Below are 22,738 nucleotides of genomic sequence, written 5' to 3'. Positions count from 1 at the left end.
ACCCAAAAAGAGGACCCTTTCATCAGTTTTTTAAAAAGGATCCCAATGGACACCAGAAAAAGAGGACATGTCTTCTGAAAAGAGGTTACATCTGGTAATCCTGTGCTACATCTCCCTATAGCCCACTTTTGTAGACTCCAGGCCTCCCACAAATCTTCAGGAATTTTCCAACCCAGAGCTGGCAACTAGAGATGGGCATGACCCAACCCATGGGTCTCCGTGAACCTACAAAATTGGGTGGTTTGTGACTCATGAACTGGGCTCGTATGGGCATGCACTCAATGACCACACACAACCATATATGGGTCTTACCCCTCTGTGTATGTTTGCAAGCATTTGGGGGGCCCATTTCAGTCATTATCCATTAAGTCCATAGGAAACCTTACTCCTCTCTAAAACTATGACATACTGGATGCAGGATTTCAGCCAGAAATAATGTTAGAGGAATGGGAATAACTTGGAGGGGGGGGGGGACATTAAACTAACAAAACAAAACTATGACATGGGAAGGTAGGTGAGTGGATGACTACTTCCCAGGGCCAAAGGGGAGAAGGGTGGACACTGGACAAGACCCAGAAACAATGTCCATAATGAGGCAATACATTCAGAGGCCTCCACAGTGAATTTCACATGTATAGCACCCCAGGAAAGAGCTAAATAGTTAATGAACAAAAGCGAAACCATAGGTTCATGGCAATTTCGAGGTTCAGGGTTTATGACATCCCCCTGCCCCACGACCACCCACAAATGCAACAAACTTCCACTTTCCAGGTTTGTGCCCACCTCTATCAGCAAACCTATTGATTTAACAGCTCAGCGTTTTAAATTTTGTGTCTTTACTCTGTTACCTGCTTTTGGTCCCAGTTGTCTGGGGAAAGATGATTTAAATGTTTTATTAATATTAATAGGAACTAGAGATGGGGAAATATAATTTGTGGATCATGGTATGTCCAGTTTATGAACTATGAACCATTACACACTTTTAGGGTCTAAATGACCCAGTTTGATTCATGATGTTCATGACCCACTAGAATCCCCCCCACCCCGGATATGCTACAGACTCGTGGAGGATCTCTGGCTGACTCATCTCTACCTCCCCTCCAAGTTTGACGAGGATTGGATTTACAGGATCCCAGTTATGCCCCTTCCCCCAAAGAAGGTGCCCAGAAAAGTGCTTTCTGGAGAAATTAATGTAATTTCCTCAGAAAGCACTTTCCTGAGGTCACTGTTGGGGGGGGCCAAACTTGGAGAGCAGTTAGAGATTAGTCAACTGGACCTCCCTTGGATGCTCCTCTACATGACCTCCAAGTTATGTTGCTTTAAAGATTGGTAAACATTTAGATTGAGGGGAGACAGACTGTTTGGAAATCTATACAGTCCTTTTCAAAGAGTACATTGGCAGGAATTGGGAAATTTTAAAATACTAGTACATGTGTTTTCTAATAATAGGTTTTTGTTTTGTTTTCAGATGCTGTTTATTCAAGGCACTAAATTTTAACAGATTCCTGCTTTTTTTGCAGTCAAATCTGTTAGTTTTCTTTAAATTAATTTTTAATATTTTATGCACTACAGAAGTGCCAGACGTGCTTGTTGATGCTGTATGTAATTTATTGGTCTGGTGACTTGTTTAAAAAGCTATATAATTTAAATACAATAGATATTATTGTATATAAATGTACTTTGATATTATGTATATATGTATTTTATCTGTATGGTTTATATTAAGCTTTGGATAATACTATTTTTCCATGTGAATGTTATTTTAATGAATTCCTTGATATAAACCATTTCAAGTTAGATAAGTAGCAAGACTCTAACTGGGGTGAAATTTTTAAAACTGCAACAATAGTCCTTTCATGCATAAGTGGGCAGTCCTGATGCACACACTTGTGTGTGTTGAGGTTTGCGCTGCACATGGAAGGTGTGTACGCATGAGTGGAGAATACAAAAACATGGACTTGGGTAGTGGAACAGCCACGATGAGTATTTTATGTTAATTTCTTCAGATTTATCCAAATATCCTTTGGGGGGGGGGTCGGTCCTTTATAAATTAGTTTATAGTTGCAGAAATATAGTACTAGAAGAGAACAAACTGGGGGAAAATCCAAAGATGCCAAATGCTATCAATTTTTTAAAAATGGAAGAACATGCAACCTGTACCTCTCCCCCCCCCTTTGGTAGAATCAAGATCCTTAAAGAAATAGGAGTAGATTCAGCCAGCTGTTCCATTCAGTCTTTCCTAATGCCCCTCCATACTACAGCCCTCATCCAACATTACTTTTGTCCATGCCAGGCTCATTTTTGGTGTTCAGAAGTGAACCCCTTCTCCTCTTTCCACCAGAAAAAAAGCTGCTGGGATCCAACCCATAGGGCCATTCCACACAACTTTAATGTAGCAGAAGGCTTGCAAATTGTAAACGCTACTAATTTGCAATTCCGCAAGACATCGCACACAATCTGCCACACTCCTGAAACAGTCCCGCAAAAAGCGATTCGTTGTAGCACTTAAAGGGAAATCGGAAAAGTGGATTCACCCTCCGAAAAGCGCTACACTCTTGCAAACAATCTGCAACACTAGCGAAAAAGACCTGTGCGTTCCCATTGTTGCGGTTCCAACAAAGTCCCTCCTCCTGGCTCTCTCCTCCGAACTTCCGGCAAAGCGATCGCCATTTTTTTTTCTCGGAGCGAGCAGAAAGCAATGAACCAGCAAGGCTTCATTCACCCAGCAAGGCTTCTCCGGCTACAGTCCCTCCACAGAAGTGCTTTAAAGCTCCCCTAAGTCCCCAAGCACAACACAGCCCCATTTGCCAGTTCCCTTTATTTTTGGCCAAAAATCGTGCCCATGCAGGGGGGGGATTTCTTTTTCACTCGGGGGAGCGTGGTAACGATGACTCGCCAGCTCACACACCAGCTAGATGGGTCGCTACGTTAGGAGGAATCAAGGCACATTCATTGCAACGTGTATTTTTCTTTCTTTTTTTAAACCTGTTCTTAAAGGGAAAGGGGCTTTTTGGGAGCATAATAACAACCGCCCATTGGCTGTTCGTTTGATTGACGGCCAGGGGCAGGACAAAGCACAGAAAAAAATCCTTTCTAGCAATTTTTGCAAGACCGAAAACTTGTGAGAAACGATTGAAACGCTACTGGATTCCACTACAAAGGCAGGTGTGCATAACAGCGAGATTCCACTTTTAAAAATAGTGTTTCTGCTTTCTGGAACCAATTGGCAACATTGGTCCTTTTGCGGAAAGGTCCATAGTTTTCGCTGCTGAATCTTGAATGTTTAAATGTAGTTTCAAGCAGAAGAAACATCCTGCACTTATGAAGGTGAAGTGCTTGCATAATGGGTCAGCTGTCAGTCATTGCTGTGCATCCTAAAATGCATCCTTCGTTCTAACACATCAGTCTGTCCCAACTCTGACACTAGCCAGATGCTTCAATCTGGTTTTATAAAATTACAGCAATATGTCAGGTTAGCAGGACCAGATGCAGGACATTAAAGCATTGAATTAAATCACACACATTTGCTCAATGTGACAGTAAGGTGAGATTAAATTGTTCACAGAAGTGAGTTATCCAACTGCAAAATTGATATGCAGCCAGAACTAAACAGCATATGCAATGAATAAGCATTTATAACACAAAGCAGTGCTAGAATAAGAATCTGCTAGAGTTTGATAACAAAACCTCAAATGAAAAAGAACACAGATTCTCTCAAACTACAAAGGCATCCATCCTCTCACCTTTTGGATGGCAAAGAAGAATGGCTTTGTGGGCAGAAGTAATGGACTGTAGCCTGTATTTTTCGTTCATTCTGTATAGTAGGCATGGTTGTTCACTGCAAGCTGAAAGTGTGTGTGTTGGCTCATGCATCCTGATGTCTCTGATGCCTTCAGGCCTCTAGATGGGCCTGGAGATATCCTGGAATTCTAGCTGATCCTCAGAAGGCAGACATCCGTCCCTTGGAGGAAACGGCTGCTGTGGAGAGTGGAGTCTTCTATACCGTGGAGCTCTCCCCTCCCCAAATTCTGCTATCCATCTAGTCCAACCCCAAATTTCCCAACCCACAGATAGCGACCCTGTGTGAACAGAAGATAATTTTAAAATATTTTTATCAATCTACACACTGTTGAAATAGGGGAATCCTACTCTATATATTTATATATTTATTTATTCATTTATTAGATTTCTAACCTGCCACTCCCAGCAAGCTGACTCATAGTGGGTTACTTACAAAGAGTAAAAATTAAAATAATTTTTATTATTTTATGTTTCTTCCCAACAAGTTGCCTGAGGCAGTGCATAAATAAGGCATTTGCAGTAGGAAAAGTCCAATACAATAAATTTAAACAGAAAAACCAGCATATATAACCAAATGAGCATCAGCAACCCAGGAAAAAGATGAGTTAAAAGGGTGAATTGATAAAAATGTTTCCACTAAAGGGTGGAAGCCAAGAAAGGGGAGTACCTGGCCTGCTTCCTTGGGAACACCATTTCAAAACACCGAAGCCACTTCAAAGATGGCCCGTGGGAGAGCTCTTTCACAAAAGAAAGGGATGTAGAGCAGCAGCTCACAGGATGAGCATCTTGCTTTCTGTGGACAGTGTACTAGCCAGATAGTCTGTTTGAAGGTAAGAATCATTCACACAGATTGCCAGCTCTGAGCTGGGGAGACCTGGAGATTTGGGGAGTGGTGCCTGAGGAGGGTGGGCTTTGGGGAGGGGAGGGACTTCCACGGAGTGTAGTGCCATAGAGTCCACCTTCCAGGATAACTGATTTCTCTAACCTGGAGCTCAGTTGTAGTTCCAGGAGATCTCTAGCCACCACTTGAAGTTCGGCAAACCTACTGATCCAGATGATTCAAAATTGTCCAACTACACAGAGAATTCAAAGCACATTACAGAAATTTGCATGATGACATGGTAGTTTAACATCTCATTCTAAGCCTGGCTGATTAAAGTGGAGACTTTTATCCTCTTCTAATAACTCTGGGAAACTGTGTAGACTACTGGCCCCCTACCCCTGGTCCAGTGACCAGTACCAGTCTGTGGATCAGTTAATACCAGGCCGCGGCTCTTCCTTGTCCCCCTCCCTGGCTGCTGCCTTGGGGACTGCCCTGCCACTCTGCTGCCGGCTCATCTTTGGTGCTCTCCAGCAGCCGCCATGGCTGGGGTTCCCCCTCAGCGTGACACTGCACAGCTGCTGCTGGCAGTGCCCCCCAGTGGGTGGCGGGAAGTCAGGGGCACTGGTGGGAAAGCAAGTGGAGCAGGGACTCAGGTGGCGGCAACATCCCTCAGCAAAAGATTACCCCCCTCCGGGCCTCAGTAAAATTGTTGAGCATTGACTGGTCCCCGGTGATAAAAAGGTTGGGGACCACTGGTGTAGACAATGAGTTGGAAGCAATTATGTTAGTGACCTTTCACACCCTTCATTTTTCAGCATGGTATAGTAAGAGTGTTGGGTTAAGAATTGGGAGACTCAGGTCTGAATTCCCGCTCTGTTGGGTAACCTTGGGGGCCAATCACTCACTCTCAGACTAACTTACCTCGCAAGGTTGTTGGAGGAGAGAACAACGTAAACTGTTCTGGGTTCCCAGTGTGGTGGCTGTTACTGCCTTGAGTGTTCAGTAACAGCTTGATATGATCACCAATGTTCTGGCCCAAAGAAATTCTCCAAGAACATAATTTATTGAATGTTCCTCTGCGTGCTTCAGCCTCCATGGCCCCTGCTATTCATATACACTCTATGGTCTCTGTGTTAGCAAAGAAAACCAAGCAGTGCACAGTATCTTTCAAACACACAGGGCAATAGCTCAGTTGAACATAAAATCAAAGTTAAATTTAGAATCATTTGTCTGTGCTAGGGAAAAAGGAGTTGGGCGCCAGGACAACCCTCTTGTCACCAAGGAGACAGATGGAGCAGATGCTGCTTCATTTTTAGCACTTTACAGACCAGGTGTTTTGTTGCAGTAAGCTGAATACTAGTGAAGAGCTGAGGAAACAAGCTCCCACAATGCTGCTGGCAGAATTTATATATTTATTTGTTTAAAACTTTTGTGCTACCTTTCCTGCTAAACAAGATCCCAAGATAGTGAACATCAAACCATTAAGACATTTAAAACATTAAAGCAACATTTAAAATAAGGTATAAGTAAAATCTTTTTTATTCAATTCAAACATAGACATACAGGGAAGAGGGCCAATAAGAGCTATTGGTACATTGAACAAAATAAGTTAGCCCCACCTGTCAGAATTTTTTTGTTTTTCAGGCTGACCTCCATCCAGCATCAGATAGCAGGGTCACCCAAAGCAGAGCCTCCAAAATTACTCAAATGGATGTGTAGGTTCATATGGGAGAAGGCGGTTCCTCAGGTAGTGTGGACAGTAAACATCCTGAATTGAGCCTGTCAGCTATTGGGACTCAGTGTAGCCCAGTGTAGATGGAATAAGACTGGAATAATGTGGTCACTGTAACCCATGTCAGCCAACATTTTAGCCCCAGTATTTTGTACGAACTGTAGCTTCTTTACAGTTTTGCCTCAGTTTACAAGCCTCAGTTTCAATGGTGCAGCAGGTACCTGTGAAATATCCAAGGAGCCCCAGTGAGTCAGCTGTTTGTAAGGCCAGGTGATATAAATTCAGGCAGCAACTGCAGTAAACTGCCAGGGATCTCCAGCACTGTCCTCCTGCCCTTCTCTTGCTAGTAAAGATGGCTGAATGGATTTCCTGCCACCTCGTCCCCATCCCACACATTTTCCCCTATCACAGCACGGGTGAGTCATAATTCTGCTGGGTTTCATACCAACTTCTGAAAGCTTGACCTTTCCCAGGCAAGAATATTCTACCCCTGGATTTAAGATTACAGTTAACCTTCCTCCATCTATGTAAGTGATTCTGAATCCAGGGGGAGGGGAATTCTTTTTTCAGTCTTGAAAATAACATACTCATATGGTTGCCAGGTCCCTTGGAGCTGCTGGTGGGGAAAAGGGGTTCACTTTCCGGGAGCAAGGAGGATCCCTGGAAATTAACACAATGTGTTTACTTCACCTGAAAGTGATGCAGGCACACTGTGGACATTGGGAGGTGATGCTCTGGTTTGGGGCAAAAACTCCATGGTAGAATTACACACACCAGTGTCCACAGTGTGCCTGCATCCCTTCCAGGTCACATAGGCATATCTGGCATTCTTTCCTTTTGGGAGGATTAATAGGGGAGCTATGGCATGAAAGCAGGGGACACCCCCCCCAAAAAAAAAAACCAGGGGGTCTGACAACCCTACATACCCATAAGACATTTGCGTATGGCACTGCATTTCAAACTATACACAATCCTTGAATGTAGAAGGCTGGGAAATACAGACAACTATTATTACACAACAAACGTTTAAGGTGAAGTTCTGCTACCTAAGAGTGCATTCATATATACAGCACACACAGCTTCAAGCCTGAATAAAATGCACAGGGTAGGTGTGAGCATGTGCATGTGAGTATGCAAATGTGATGCTTATACAGGAAGAGAATTTGCAATTGCTCTGACCTGGAAAAGTACTGCAGCTGCCAAAATAGGCTAAAGAAAGATTTGCAGCAATGAGGACCAGACACGTTGTTTGTTTCAACAAATTTATATCCCCTGCCTTCTTATCAAGAAATTCCAAGCATGAAATGGAAGGGGAGAAAGAGCAAGATTGGAAAGGTTTCCATTTAGAACTCATATAGACTCAGAATACTAACAACTTTCTTGCTTACCCAAACAAGATAATAAAAAATGTTAATTTAAATAACAAAGCTTCTGTTGAGGACAATAGATTCAGCAATATTTCCCACACCAGCATGTGAGGATCATTATGAACCATAGAGTTACTATAAGGTAAGCAACTCTGAAGAAGCACCAAGTGAATCAGATAAACTATCCACAGTATCTATTATAGTCTCATCTTTCTGTTGTGGGAAGGAACTGTATGTATGATATAAGGACATGCACCTTGGATTGCACATCCTCTTAATCATTCCTAAAATAAATCAAAGGACATTTCTTTATCGTTATTACTTTTAAAACCTCTGCCTTTGATACATGTGATGGGTACAAACAAAACGGCTTTGTTGTTGTTAGGTGTGAAGTCGTGTCCTTCCCATTGCGACCCCATGGACAATGAGCCTCCATGCCTTCCTGTCCTCTACCATTCCCCGGAGTCCATTTAAGTTCGCACCGACTGCTTCAGTGACTCCATCCAGCCTCCTCGTTCTCTGTCATCCCCTTCTTCTTTTGCCCTCGATCGCTCCCAGCATTAGGCTCTTCTCCAGGGAGTCCTTCCTTCTCATGAGGTGACCAACTTTGATTTATACTCATGGCAGTTGCTGTCTTGTGGTGGTTTACAATATAAAAGCCAATAAAATCACAATAAAACCCCATAAATCCCCCAATAAAAATTGCAAAAACAACAAGCAATAAAAGGTGGCATAGATTTTACTAACTCTCTCAGTCCCAGCTCTGCTATTCCAGCCTTGGGATCAATACAGTGTCCCTAGAGGGTGTAAACCTGGGGGTTGATCTCAACACATGACTAAGGTGGGACCCATATACTTTTGAGGCTGCTAGCAGCTAATTTAATATTTCATTATGCAATACTGGGGAGTGGGTTGTGAGCTGTTTTCTCCCTGGCCTAACAAATAATAAAGAGCTCTATGTATAATGTAGGGAGATTGAACATCTGGCTAGCTAACCAGCACCACTCCTTTCTACTGAGTCAATGGAATGGTCACAGAGTACAAATGAAGTTGAGGATTGACAGGTGATGCTTAGAAAGCCTTTGCATGCAGCCTGTGCCATAATAATAAAGCAGATCAAGGGCAAGCTTCAGCAGAACTCCAGGATTAATACAGGGTCCAAGTTAATCAAACTGCATCATGATCCATCAGCTCCAGTGTGCTACAAAGAAAGGCTCTGCAGACTTTCCTCACAGAAATGAGATACACATAGCTCCCAAAGAGCCTTTCAAAACATAAAAGAGAATGGGGCTCCCCCCTCCTGACCTCACCCCCAGCACACATCATGTGAAGCCAGCAGCCGAACTTCAGAATTGTTGTTGTTGTTGTTGTTGTTGTTTAGATTTATAGCCCGCCACTCCCCTAAGGCTCGTGGCAGGTAACAGCATATAAACCCCCCCGATAAAAACCCCTAATACATAAAAACCATCCTAATAAATAACACATCATGTTAATCATCTTCAAACATTTTATCAAATTGTCCACTACTGGATATGGAGGCCAAGAACTTGCCCAGAGAATTCCAATCATTTGAGAGTGACCCATTTAGCAACCCATCACTTCTGATGATCCTTGTTAATAATCTGTCACTAAATCACTGTTCTAGCAGAAATAAGGTTATTAAACAAATGGGGTGTTATGCAGGAGGCTGGGAGCAACACTTTATGACTTTTGATTTACAGGAAAAAAATACTTTTATAAACTACTAAAATATGTGAGGACATAACTTCCATTTTTAAAATGCATACTTCTTTTTTCTTGTAGTTCAGTTTGGAAGGATACAATCCCTTATTACAAAACTCTGAATTCAATCAATAAGTAAAACCTGACTCATACTAACATATAAAGCTAAAGTTTGCAAGAGAATGAAGGCGTTGATTTCCCCTTATAACTGAACAACTGAGATCTTTTAAACAACATTCATTTCCCTAGAAGATCATTATGTTTATCTCTCCGAGTGATATGAACAAGATTTAAAACTGGGAACACTAGCTGGATTGTACTTAATATGCCTAGTGAAAGCTAGCTATGTGCGAGGAGTACAGGACTCCATTCCCCACACAGCTACTAGCATTCAACCCAATGAGGGTATTGACTTTATAAAGGCTGATAAGCGATAAATTAGCTACTAGTGCTATTTGTGCACTAGGCTAGCAGTTCATCAATGATATAAGACTGTATATAATTTAAATAATTTAAATAAATACTAGCTCCAGGCCAGGAAATACCAGAGATTTGGAGACTGGAGTCTGAGGAGCCTGGGGATTGGGAAGGGGAGGGACTTCAGTGGGGTAGAATGCCAAAGAGGCCATTTCTTGCAGTGATCTCTGTTGCCTGGAGATCAGTTGTACTCCAGGGGATCCCCAGCCACCACCTGGAGGTTAGCAACCCTACACCTTGAGGTTGGCACCCTATCAATCACAGAAGCCTATGATAGCCAAATGGCCAAAATAGGGTTCTTTTGCCCATCCCCAATGAATCACACTGAGAGAAAAACCTTTATATATTTTTACTGCAGAAGAAATATAGACACAGAGGAGTACTCAAATCTGTGCAGAGAACAATACAATTACAAGAGATTAAATAATTTCCCATTGGAGGCGGGGAAAGGTGATGCCTTTGTGGGTCAAGCCAATAAGCTGGGGTCTCCACCCCTCTTGGATATCCTACAGGACCACCCTGCAGCCAATTTCTTTTATATCACTTACCAATTATGGATTTTAAATCACATGCAGGATATGCTCCTCCATCTTGCCTGGATATTTCCAAACCCGGAAAAACATAAAAGTGACAGAACATACCAAAGTCTTTCTGGCTCCAGGGGTTTCAACACCCCATCATTCGCTTCCTGGTCTCTTTCAGCCTGCTTTAACTTTGGATGAGTCCATTTCTCTACCCTGTCCTTTACCTCCCCTTTAACTTTTCTCTTACATTTCTCTTCATCCCTGTGCACATTCCTCTGCACATTTGCCAAATCATCCATTGATTTCATGATAGAACAACCCATGCAAGAGTTGTGGACGTTAAGCTCGGAATGTGGAAAAGGGGGAGGGAAGGGGACAGGAAGGGGATTTTTAAAGCATTCCAATCATTTTCAGAGACTGTCTCTCTGCCACACACATAATTCTCACACAGGATTTTCAAAAAAAAAATAAGTCCTATAATTTATACCTTTCTTACCCTTTAAGATAAACCCTTTTTGAGCACAGAAAGGAAGGCATCCTCTCAGATGCCTTCAGCAATATAGCAGTAATTTCAAAAGAACACATCACAATTGAAAATCTACAATCAAAAACCTGGTCAGTTCATAAAGACAATAATTGATCAATGCATTTCTTAATTTTATAAATAGCTGAACGTATATTCACTCATCAGCTTTTCCCAGTTGTTGGCAATATGCCCTTAATTGCCATTTCCCCAAAGTTACACCATTTCCCAACATGATTGCACAAAAATTTCAGTTGACCATTAGAAAGCGGATTCTCTCCCCAAGAGCCCTCCAGTTTTTCAAAACACATTCTAAAGGGGTTTCTCTTTGACATCATTACTTTACTGTTACTTGACTCTGGTATTGCTTTCATCTATGAGGCAGGTATCCCCGGGTAACTCATGTACTCAAGAAGACACACATGCACTCATACTTTATTGTCAAGCAATCCAGACGAAAAGGGGTTGTCTGCAGAGACATACGTAACCCCTGCAATCCTTAGAATCACAGGGAAGCACAGTCTTAGGGGCTGTAGCTCATGAATATGGATCAGTGACAGGGACGGCAGAATCACGTTCATGCACTCACTCTGCCCCTTGACAGCGCTGTCCTTAGCAGTCCCCTGAACAGAGCAAATACCTGATTCATACTTACTCTGAACCCATCAGAAAGTCTGACTATACCACTTAGTCTAGAGCCCCACTTGGCTCTGCCTCCCCCTTAATGCAAATGGACTCACGGTTGGAGAAAGGAATCTGCTGCTTCTTAAAAGGGGCATCATTGCCTTTGTGTCAGGGAGGAGTTGGTCCAGAACCCAAAAACCACATCTGCAGACAAAAAGGATGTCTGGGCTCCTTCAGCAGTGCACAGGAGTCAAGCCCAATTCCCTCCCAAAGAGGCAAACACCACTGGGCACCAAATCTGATAGGCAAATGACTAAACCAGGGTTCTTTTGCCCAATTAATCTCCCCAATTAATCACACTGAGAGAAAAACCTTTATATATTTTTACTGCAGAAGAAATACAGACACAGGAGAGTACCCAAATCTGTGCAGAGAACAATACAATTACAAGAGAGTAAATAACTTCTCATTGGAGGCGGAGAAAGGTGATGCCCTTATGGGTCAAGCCAATAACCTGGGGTCTCCACCCCTCTTGGACATCCTACGGGACCACCCTACAGCCACCAAGCCAGCCCCCTGAAAAGTTGCTGACAGGTTCTGAAAAGCTGCTTCCATTATCTCCCCCTCCCACCCAATTGTTTACATAAACAGTAGTGTGTCGGGGACCCGCTTGCTAACTGAAAAAACAGGGTGCCCTTTTGAAGAAAACGTCACGCCAGGCCTGGTGAACGATACAACAGGAACAAGCTTTATTTCAGCAACGTGGAGTCCGCTGGTATGGAGTAAGAGCTTCCACCGAACTCCAGGTGGAAGCTCCCTTTTATACAAAACCCACCTCCTTAGGCTGTATTGCCCCACCCAGTACTTGCGGAGGGAACATGCTGATACAATCATGACTCATGCACATATGCGAGGTTTTCCGGGGTTCCTGATGGCCCATTTTCCTGGAACAAAGGGCCATCTCCGGGCCCTTGTCAAAAGGTGGAGGGGGACATTGAGGTTCTTTAGCGGCCATTGCCACCTCAACGATCGGGTGGGGCGCCCAGCTGCCGGCTTGCCTATGATCACCATGCCCTACCTCCGTGATCGCGGGCGCCTCTGATGGCGGGGTTCGGTCCGGTTCCCAAGCCACCAAGGACCGAACCACGACATAGTGACACACTCTTCTTCCATTTCTCTAACCTTGAGGAGGACTGTCTCAGCTATAAAATAACTTTGGTCTTGTGAGAGAGTTATCAAAAACTACATTTCAGAGAGGAACAGGCCGTTTTCTCTGCCCGTTCAGAACCAAAGACTTGAACCTGGAAAGGATGTAGAATTATAGCCAATCTCTAATAACTATATGATCTATCAGAAAGTTGTAATAATTTTCTTTACCACCAGTCCATCATCTATGACCATATATATTTGCAACTGCATATTCTAATCTAAAAATGTCAGAACTAGAAATTCTAAGGGGGTGTAAATAGACATTGTGGAATTGCAGAAGAGTCAGAAGCTAAGTCAGTGACCTTAGTGTGTTTAAAGTTATTTAACAGTATTAAAATAATGACATCAAATTGTATAACTGTCAACAAGATTAGTCTACTATCTGTCACATACTATATTGCCTTTGTACTCATTGATCAGAGCTACAGAAGGCAGGAAATGCTATAAAAATAAAGTTGTTGTTGCTAATAATAATAAAGAAAGGTTAGTGCTCATGGTACAATTGGGTAGTAAACTGCCTACATGTTTTTGATAGAATCTCTGGAAACAGAAGGGCTAGAGACCTACTCTTTAGTTTTATTTTTAAAAATTAGGAATGGGGCTAGAATATCCACAAGGAAGCCAGGAATCCCCCCTCCTCTGCCTCTCCTTTTCTGTCCCTGCAAAAAAACATATGTGGAGCTCAGGAACATACAAACAAGATGACAACACTTAAGTGCTTATCAAGTGATTGGTAAACTGCACTATAGGATCAATAAGCCTCACAAGAAACCCAGTAATGGAAAAGCTTGCTTTTCATGTGTATTTAACAGATAACCTAACACTACTAAAAAAAAAAATACCTGACAATGAAATCCTAAACAGAGCTGTACCCTTCCTAATCCCTTGAAGTCAATGAACTAAAATAATCTGAATTATTTTTGGATTATGGAGCAAGGTAATGAGGCAAGAATGAGAGATGGTGAAGTTATGTTCTCTTGGCTGAAATCCCGAAAGGTATCCAGGTTATACTGTAGTGGCAATGTGTGATCCTAAGATCCCATTTTCCAGTGCAAATTACATCCTCCCACACAGTGAAATGCATGAAGCTTTTGTTACCCCCATTTTATGAGTAGTTCATGAATAAAACAGTTATTTAAAACATAGTCTTTAGATTCTACCTGACTGCCTTTATGTTATTGATTTTGTTGTCAGGCTGTTCAGGGAAAAGGTCATCATCAGTACGTTTGATTGAATAAAAAAACCAGCTTCATAGAACTTGAAATCAGTCAGATGCCTTTGCCTTAGTATTGGGCTGTTCTCTGAGTGTTAAAGGTAAAATGCAATGTCATGTTTTTATTTACTTAGCTTTACATTTATTATTTTATGTATTACATATGTACTTTGCTATTTTTAGCACACCCAAAAAAGCCCATTTTTAACCTATTCTTATGCCTGTTTACTTGGGAGAAAATATAATTGATTTCAGTGGGGATGCTTTTTGCATGGGATTTCAGCATGAGTGCCTGAATAGAGAAGACGTTGAAAGAGCCATTATTTTAAAACTGATATGGACTGGGTATTTTCCCCCTGGGGCACCCAGCAATTGAGGGATGGCATCTGAAGTTGGAAACATTTCGTGAGAAAGAGTTTGAAACTAAATGAAATAGATTGATAGAGATTGTGGATCTTCCAACATCTTTTTAACTATAAATGCTAGGAATGCAAGATCTTAGCCCTAACTGGAAGCATCTGGAGAGAGCAGAAGAGGTTTAATCTTTCTTTTTCTCCCAGACATGGTTTTGTCTACTGTCCCTGCTTTAGTATTAACCCTAGAAGAGGGGAAATAAAGCACTTTGCTTTTGTACATCATTTCTTTCCTTAAACAAGGCAGGGGGGTCTCTTTCAAATGGAGAAACCCTGTGGGGAAGAATTAAACCAAATTCTTGTCCCTTGGTATGTTCTCAAATAGCTCAATGATGGACCTTCATGGGATGAACATGCTCAAGGGACAATTCAGTCACAATTTACCAGGCCCCAGTCAGATGCAGCTTGGGGATAGGCACCCAGGAAACACTGGCATGGCAGAAGCACATGATAGGGTGCCACTAGTCCACCCCATAATGTTTTCCATATTCCAACATTGGCCATTTTTACCATCAGTGAAGAAGTTCCAGATCACATCAGTTTCTAATGGACTGAGGTGAATATTCACAGGGATACTGTGTATAGAATCATAGAATCATAGAGTTGGAAGGGGCCATACAGGCCGTCTAGTCCAACCCCCTGCTCTACGCAGGGGGTACCATAAATCTTTAAAACAAAAACAAAAAAATAATAATAGATAATATTCTTCCAACTATTAGAATAAAAAATGCAGAGCATGAGTATGAGATGTGTATTTTAAACATTAAGATGATTCAGAACATGGAGCTTAGGCTTAGTGCCCAAGTATCAGAAGCTCAATATTCAAGCTGTTTCTTATGGCAAATTGCAGCTTAGCTGCAAACTGCTGAAGCCACGGCTGGAAGGACTCATTTGAAATGCTGTCCCTGCTGATGCAGAAGGTCAAGCCAAGATAACTGACACCATTTGGCCTTTCAAATGTTTGTACTCAGCAATTAAGTAACCGTGATCATGGCATTAACAAAAAGAGAATGGTCATTGTGGAAATGCCGAAGTGTTTCCAGCTGTGCTGCACTTTTCCAGTTTGTTAAAATGAATTGTTTTGGAAATCAGTCTTTCTGACAATTTGCTAATCCCATTCAAGAAAATGTCTTCCCAACCAGACATTATAAATGCAACTGGAAGTGATGGGTACTAGTGTGTTTTTCACAGGTGTAACCAAAGTTTTATTAAACAAAAACAGAGTAATTTGAGGAAGCCAGTTGCCCAGCTTACAGCCAGTTCTGTGACAGTTACCTGTTGGTTAGAGCTCAACTAAAAAGCTGTCGGGAGGGTTGTCTAGAGATTGCTACAGGTGGGTGCCAGGCATTCCTGAGTGAAAAGAATGTTCTACTGGGGACTAAAGACAGATTTGATGAGTCCTGATGTTGATTCACAAATAGGACATCTGCATTTGTCACCATTCCATGGAAGAAACGTCTAAAGTCCAGTCTAAATGGTAGCTTACCTTGTTCAAGGACCATAAACACAGACATATTAGGCTATTCAGTCTACAGTCGTAAAACCAGTTTCTTAAGAATAAGGCTCTGCTTAATAAAATGGAACTTCTGAGTAGTTCTGTTTGGGATTGCTGTTTGAGACGGTGTCACCAAGAACAAAGGAAGGTAGCAATGCTGTCTGCACAGTCTACAGCAGACCCCATGATGCTGCCGATTAACCAAGTAATGAACCAGTAACGTCTCCTTTGTCACTGTAGTTGTGATTCCTGAAGGCACAATCAAAGTGAAAGTGTTCCGTAAGAATAAAGTTTGAATCCAGCGCATTGTGCATGCACATAAAAGCTTACACTTTGGGCATTTCCACACCTTTTAAATATAGTGTAACACATACCGTAAGTAGCCGTTATATTCCGGCCCCTCCACATGACGTCGCCAACATCCAGCGTTCAAGCAGCAACCAGCCGGCTACATCCGCCATTTTAAAGCGCTAGTTGGGGAATTGCAAAAGGTGGATTCACCTTCCTAAATAATGCTATTACCAGCTGACAACCAGCAAGTTATCAGCAGAAGAGACTTATGGAGGATAAGAGGTGCTATTTCCTCCTCCTCGCAAGGTCCAACCCTCACACCTGCCTCTCTCTCCCTTCTTCCTGGGAATGGGAAGAAGGCTCTTTTTTTAAAATGGCAACGCACCTGGAGCAACGAATGCACGTATAGGTGTGGAGGGGAGGCTAGCAGCCCACAGAGCAAATGTTATTCTGGGAAGTGTCATAAAGACTATTTCACTGTTGTTTTGTTTGACAAACCCACCACAGGTTTTTGAAAGCAACATATTTTTCTGTTGCACCTGGCAACCCCCCCACCCCCCCAAAAAATTGAAAAACACTATGTTGGTTTTCAAGGTGCCACTGGATTCAAATTTTGTTCTGCTGTTTCAAGTCAACTCACCTAAATCTAGTTCCAGAAGAGGTATTAATAAAAATGGTCCTCACTGGAACGTGTTCAAATTATCACCATCTTTTACATTTGAGTGCCACAGGAGGCAGTATGTGGAGAAGATGGCAATCACCAACTGTCTGCCTCTCTTAGGCTAATGTGCTGGAGCATCCTGGGCCAGCCTCTGGTGGGCAACTTCCCAAGACAGTTGTAGCCACCTTTTCTGTCAGTCTCACAGCTGCTAATCAGAATATGTTTCTTGGCTGTGCAGGACTTTTATAAATATCCAGGGTAGTGGGGCAATTACTGTCCCGTGCATGGCTTTGCTGTACCACTTTCGGCCGAGCTGTATTAATTCTGGCAGGGCTGATAAGGCCCTCTCCCAGTATTTTATGGGCGGGGGGAGGGAGAATTACACCCAGGACAAAGGATGTTTAAAAAATCTGCAGGAAACGGCTTTAGAGCAGGTGCCTGTATGCTCTTGTTGACAAAAGCCAGCATTCGTACCAGAATAAATTTCAACAATGCTGAAAAGTGGACAGTTCTTTCTACCAGACAGAAGTGGAACTAGGCATGCCCGAGCCCTGCTGGGACTGGGGAAACCTCTGCTTTGGTACCTGCTTTAGGAGTTTCAAAAAAGAAGTCCCCTCCCCACCCTGCCCACACAAAACTCATAGAGCCTGCATTTGCAGCTCTGCATACTGGTTCCCCCTCCTCCGGATCCTCGACGTACTGCAGACCACCATGGTCATGCACACCTGGCCTCCCCCCCGAAACTCACAGAGCCAGATGTTGTAGCTTCACCCACTGCCATAGCACAGGCTGGCTCCCCACCCTCACCCAAAACTTTCAGAGCTGGCTCCACATGTTTTTGGGAGGAGCAGATATATGCAATGGCAGCAGGCAGTGTCTGCAGCACAGCCACAAACACCAGCTCTGTGAGTTTGGGGTAGGAGAGTGGACGAGAGGTACACTGCAAGCTCTCGTTTGGGGGCAAAAGTCTACCACAGAGTTTTACCCAAAAGCCAGAGTGTCACCTCTGACATGTTGACTTCATTTCTGTGTGATGTGAGCACACCAGGGAGCTCCCGACCATCCCCTCGCCACCAGTCTGGCAACCTTAAATGGAACTCAAAGTGGGTTACAATATGGCAAAGTATACAGGTGCCTAGATGGCTATCTGGCCTGCAATAAGAAATTAGAATCTTGGCAAGTGAGCAGGGGTGTAAAGTAGGTTCTTAGCTCCATATTGAGAAATACCTGGATATTTGGGGGATGGAGAATGAAGGGAGGGTTAGGGAGGGGAGGGACCTTAGCAGTCCACCCTCCAAAGTGGCTGTTTTCTCTAGGTCAATTGATCTCTGTCAACTGGATATCAGTTGTAATCCCAGGAGATCCCCAGCCATCACTTAGTGGTTGGCCACCATAGGGTAACATGCCATCAAGTTGCATCCAATTTATTGATTTGAACCTGGGTCTTCCTCATTGCTTTCCCCGAACTTGGAACAGAAAGTGTTCTGTACTTGATTGGGGAAGCTGAGAGGGGGGAAGGCAGAGGAAGTCCAGCTGGCATTTTTTATTTCTCCTCTTTTGACTGCTGTTGAAGAAGCCTAGTGCAGCATGTGGCTGCTCATCTCTTTCTTTCCTTAACAAATGTGTGGGGGGGGGAGCTGAGCCAGCCAGCAGCAGCAGCCTCTCAGAGAACGAGACAAATCTCTACTGATTCTGGAGCACAGTCACTTTAAAACATATTCCAGAGGGGAACAGAGAGAAAAAATAAATCTTGGGAGGAAAGTTTTGCAACCAGGAAATATTTGCGCCCAGCCAATAACAACTGGCACCCAGCCAATAAGGGACAGACTGCTTCTCTACTTCAGTGACTGGATCAATTATACCAAGTTATCTCCACTCCTGGATATCGCGGGGGAAAGGTAGGGTCACCGCAAGTCAGTCATTCATCTTGCAGATGGAAAATTTAACAATGATTACCTCTGCAAAGTATGTAAACCAGGGGGGAAACTACAGAAAGTTGCCATAATTTCTCCTTATGTACACCTCATCTTTAATTTACTTTCTGTTTCTTATCTCAGTAATTAAATTATGCCATTCACTTGAGTGTTTTAGAAAACAGATGGTGTGAAAGATGACATCCAAAGCAAAAGAAATGTTATAAAACTATTGCAGGCATATTTTAAAAGGGTGAATTGCATGTTCAATGCCTCCAGTGTTGTGGCGAATGTCATTCTTTTGGGAGCTTGACAAGTTATCACAATATGGTCCTATAGGCAATACCCATATTCTGTCCTTCTTGCCCTCCACCCTTCAGGCTGGGTCTCCACACCGGCCACAAGTTATTATAGCAATATCAATATTTCCTAACAGAGTATGAAGGACTTTGCTTATATTTTGCTTCAGTTTGCTTTATTCAGTTTGCTGTGATCTCTTGGACTAAAATTGAGCCAGACATTCTGTTTCCATTCCTATGATGCAGTCAGCCAACTACAAATGGAATACATAAGTTAGATAACTATCTTGTGATTCCTCAAACGCTCAGTAGAGAATTATGAATAACCACGTTATACATGACATATAATGCCTTCATTTAGATGAGTAGGTATCATTAAATCTCATTGCAAATAACATAACCAGTTCACATTTCACTGGTTTTCTGTTTCTGTTATTTCCCTAGCTGTATCCAATGCTTTAAAATGTAATCTGGAACTCAATTTCAGACTTATAAATTATATTTTCCAAAATGGTGATTCCATTTATACTTTGAAGAGTCAGTTCACCTGTATTATTTTAGAATCATCACAGCCCTTCGATATTCACAACGTTTCAGAAGGACTGTTGAGAGTCCCAGACGTGTGATTTAGGTGTGAAATTCATATGCTTCCCCATGCTTGGAGCATCATAGCAGTTGTTCTTTTTCTGCATCCTAATGCAAAGCAATTACATAGAATTATTTTACAAACTATGGATCCTATGCACAGAATTGCTTATGTGTGACACTGTGAACCGATTTCCTGGCTACTCAAAGATCTGCAAAAGGGGATTGTAGAAGTCTCCAGGTAGGGCCTGGAGATTTCCCAAAATTACAGTTGATATGTAGACCAGTGGTCCCCAACCTTTTTGAGGCTGGGGACCGGCAGGGCAACTGCTCGCCTGCGCATGCCATGCATGCGCGATTTCGGCCGCGCATGGCTCATGCGCGGGCGCGGCCCGGTCGCGCTTGCGCGATGCGCGGGTGTGGCCCTGATTCCCTCCCCCCCTCCCGCAGTAAGAAGCTTCCCAGGCCGCAAGCTTGCAGCCTGGGAAGTTTTTTACTGCGGGGGGGCGGGGAGAGGGAGCCGCGGCCCGGCGCCATGGCCTTTGCGGCCCACGGGTTGGGGACCACTGATCTAGACTACAGAGATCATCTCCCGTAAAGAAAAATGGCTAGTTTGGAGGGTGTACTCTGTGGCATGAAAACCCTGCTGAGTCGCTCCTCTCCCCAAACCCTGCCCTCCCAAGGTGTTAGAATCATAGAATCATAGAGTAGGAAGGGGCCACACAGGCCATCTAGTCCAACCCCCTGCTCAATATGCAGGATCAGCCCAAAGCATCCTAAAGCATCCAAGAAAAGTGTGTATCCAACCTTTGCTTGAAAACTGCCAGAGTTACCTCCAAATCTTCAGAAATTCTCCAGCTTAGAGGTGACAACCCTATGTGGATAGGACACAGAATTTGTAAACTCGTGAGTGTAGTTAATCCCTGTCTTCCCACCAAAATTCTTACTATCATTTTGGATTTAAAAAGTGCCCTAAAGATTCAGCCTCTCTATATAAACAGATAACATATGGTGGGGGAATGCTTGGTGCTCTGGTGGGAGAATACCTGGTGCCACATTCCTCCCTCCCAGTGAAAGTTCAGTTCAATCAAAATGGATACCATCCATTTCATGGGAGGGAAATTGTGCGCTCATTTCCCCTTTCAAAAGCTTTTCCCACATAGGTAAGAGTGATGAGATATCACATTAGCCCTAAGCATGTAACAAAAGAAACAAAAGAAGAGTGTTTCCCTTCTTTGTTGATTAATTTCCTGGGTTTGATGTTCAGGCTGTCTCTCATGAAAGCATCAATAGCACTTTCCAATCTAATATTCTTTTGAAAACCAATTACATTTGCTTTTTAGCTTGTCTTTCATTCTGAGGACACAACAGCTCAGAGACACCCACCATCTACCTGTGTCCCAGTTGCTATTGCTATCTTGCATTCATTCTTTTCACTTAACTGGTTCTCAGGCAGCGATATCCATCTGCCGGTGCTCAAATAAACTTTATGTTTAATTAACTTCCAAACAGTTATTTGAAACATATGTTTATTTAACATTGGGTATATTAATTTATCTATAAGAGCCCATAGCCTGACAAACAGAGTTTTTTTTCCCCTTAATAAACCCATACAAATTATTGTCTTCAAAATGTTCAGAACTGGAAGATAATATATATAATGTTCCAATCCCTTGTTAAAATATGTTTTCTTTGTTACATCTCTGCTCACTCACTTAACCAGTGATGACACTATTCACTTTATGAAGCAGGAAATAATAGTTGTAGAGTTTCCTTCTTATCCTCATAAACCATTAGTTTAATAAAACTGCATTTCCCCATATTGTTTAAATAGGATATTCACTTCCATTTCCATAATCCTTAAAGATAATTTTAGACTTTGCAGATTGATGACTGATTACATTCTCTTAACTTCCTGCAGACAAGTACTTCAGAAGACTGCTGAGGCAAAAAAGAAAATACATACATACAGATATAAACCTGTATTAGCCCTGGAGGGTAGTAACCAGCCTGTGAAGAGTTAAACATCTCTCCAGCCCTTGCTTCTTGTATGTAAACTGCCTCTTCTACAACCAGCTCAGAACTGGTAGTTTGGTAGTTTGGTAGTTTTTATATATGAATTGACTGGGAACATCTTGTTCCACTGTGGTTTCATTTGAAAATCTAGTTAGTGACCTAATGGGTGTTCTAAACCGATTTTCAGTGTTCTAAACCTGGTTTGAATCATGAGATAGCAGGAACACATAAATAATGTCAAATTACAATATACCATGGTTCTCAAAACACAAAAATTAGAAGAAGCTTAACAAAAGTAACAAGGTTTACACAGTGCCTTGTACAAAGATATTCATTTTTAAAAATTGATAGCAAGGAAAAAATAATGTTCATATACAGAAATGGATAGTATTTTGCAAAGGAGATATCAAAGTCATTTTGAATACCTGATAGCCTCTTTCAGAGCACTGTGGCAAATAATAAAATGAATTCCTGGGAAAGGGGCTGGAAAAAACCCTTCAGTGTCAGAATTTTGTATTGAAAATGTATGGCATTATAAAAACCTTCAAGATGCTTTTTGGCAGGACTGGAAATCTTTTTCTGTATCAGACATCCTGGTCATTTACTGATTCGAGCTTTGCATTTAGTTGTTTAATCTTATTTGATGTTTTTATAGAACATTATTATACACTGTATGATTTTATGTTTCTTGTGAGCCACCTTGGACTTTTGGAAGAAGAATATATCAATTCCTCAACAGATTAATGCTAGACATCTTTTCACTCAGTTTACGATCCAGGTCGTATATTGGGATGTGTACTGTGGATGTTTTCTTCCTGCCTAAGGAAGATCGCATTGATGCAAGTCAGCATAGTGGAAGAGTCTGTTGAGACAGAACAGTAGAATCCAACTCAATGTTATTCAGGTTTTCAGATAAAGTTTGTGTCTAAACAAATATGAAGATGGTGGCAATATCCCTCATGAAATGCAGGCCAAGACCACCTCTGTTACAAAAGAGTACAACACCCTCCCCCTTCCTCTCTCTGTGAAATTTAATGGATATAGTTTGTA

The 22,738-nt window shown here is 42.4% G+C and overlaps 2 protein-coding genes and 1 long non-coding RNA gene across 8 annotated transcripts in view; 1 reads left to right on the top strand and 2 right to left on the bottom strand.

The window, feature by feature from the left end:
* Positions 1 to 1,760, top strand: part of PTPRB (protein tyrosine phosphatase receptor type B) — an 81,982-nt gene extending 80,222 nt beyond the window's left edge. For all 5 annotated transcript variants that reach the window (XM_077338796.1, XM_077338795.1, XM_077338800.1 and 2 more), the window contains one exon: positions 1,469 to 1,760. In XM_077338796.1, the coding sequence (XP_077194911.1) occupies positions 1,469 to 1,491 (23 nt within the window). In that variant the 3' untranslated portion in view covers positions 1,492 to 1,760. The remainder of the gene's footprint in view (positions 1 to 1,468) is intronic.
* MYRFL (myelin regulatory factor like) overlaps positions 1 to 22,738 on the bottom strand; it is a 512,195-nt gene that overhangs the window by 255,408 nt on the left and 234,049 nt on the right. The window lies entirely within an intron of this gene.
* On the bottom strand, positions 13,365 to 21,820 carry LOC143839096 (uncharacterized). 2 transcript variants are annotated; one of them, XR_013231602.1, is made up of 5 exons: positions 21,643 to 21,820; positions 20,480 to 20,546; positions 15,915 to 16,172; positions 13,963 to 14,103; positions 13,365 to 13,461 (listed from the first exon to the last, which is right to left on the bottom strand). It is a non-coding gene; the product is annotated as an uncharacterized LOC143839096 (long non-coding RNA). The 2 variants fall into 2 exon arrangements; XR_013231603.1 differs by having other exon boundaries at positions 20,506 to 20,546.

The sequence above is a fragment of the Paroedura picta genome, chromosome 5 (assembly GCF_049243985.1).
Source record: "Paroedura picta isolate Pp20150507F chromosome 5, Ppicta_v3.0, whole genome shotgun sequence".
NCBI classification, from domain to species: Eukaryota; Metazoa; Chordata; class Lepidosauria; order Squamata; family Gekkonidae; genus Paroedura; species Paroedura picta.
This window is presented reverse-complemented; position numbering and strand designations above follow the sequence as displayed.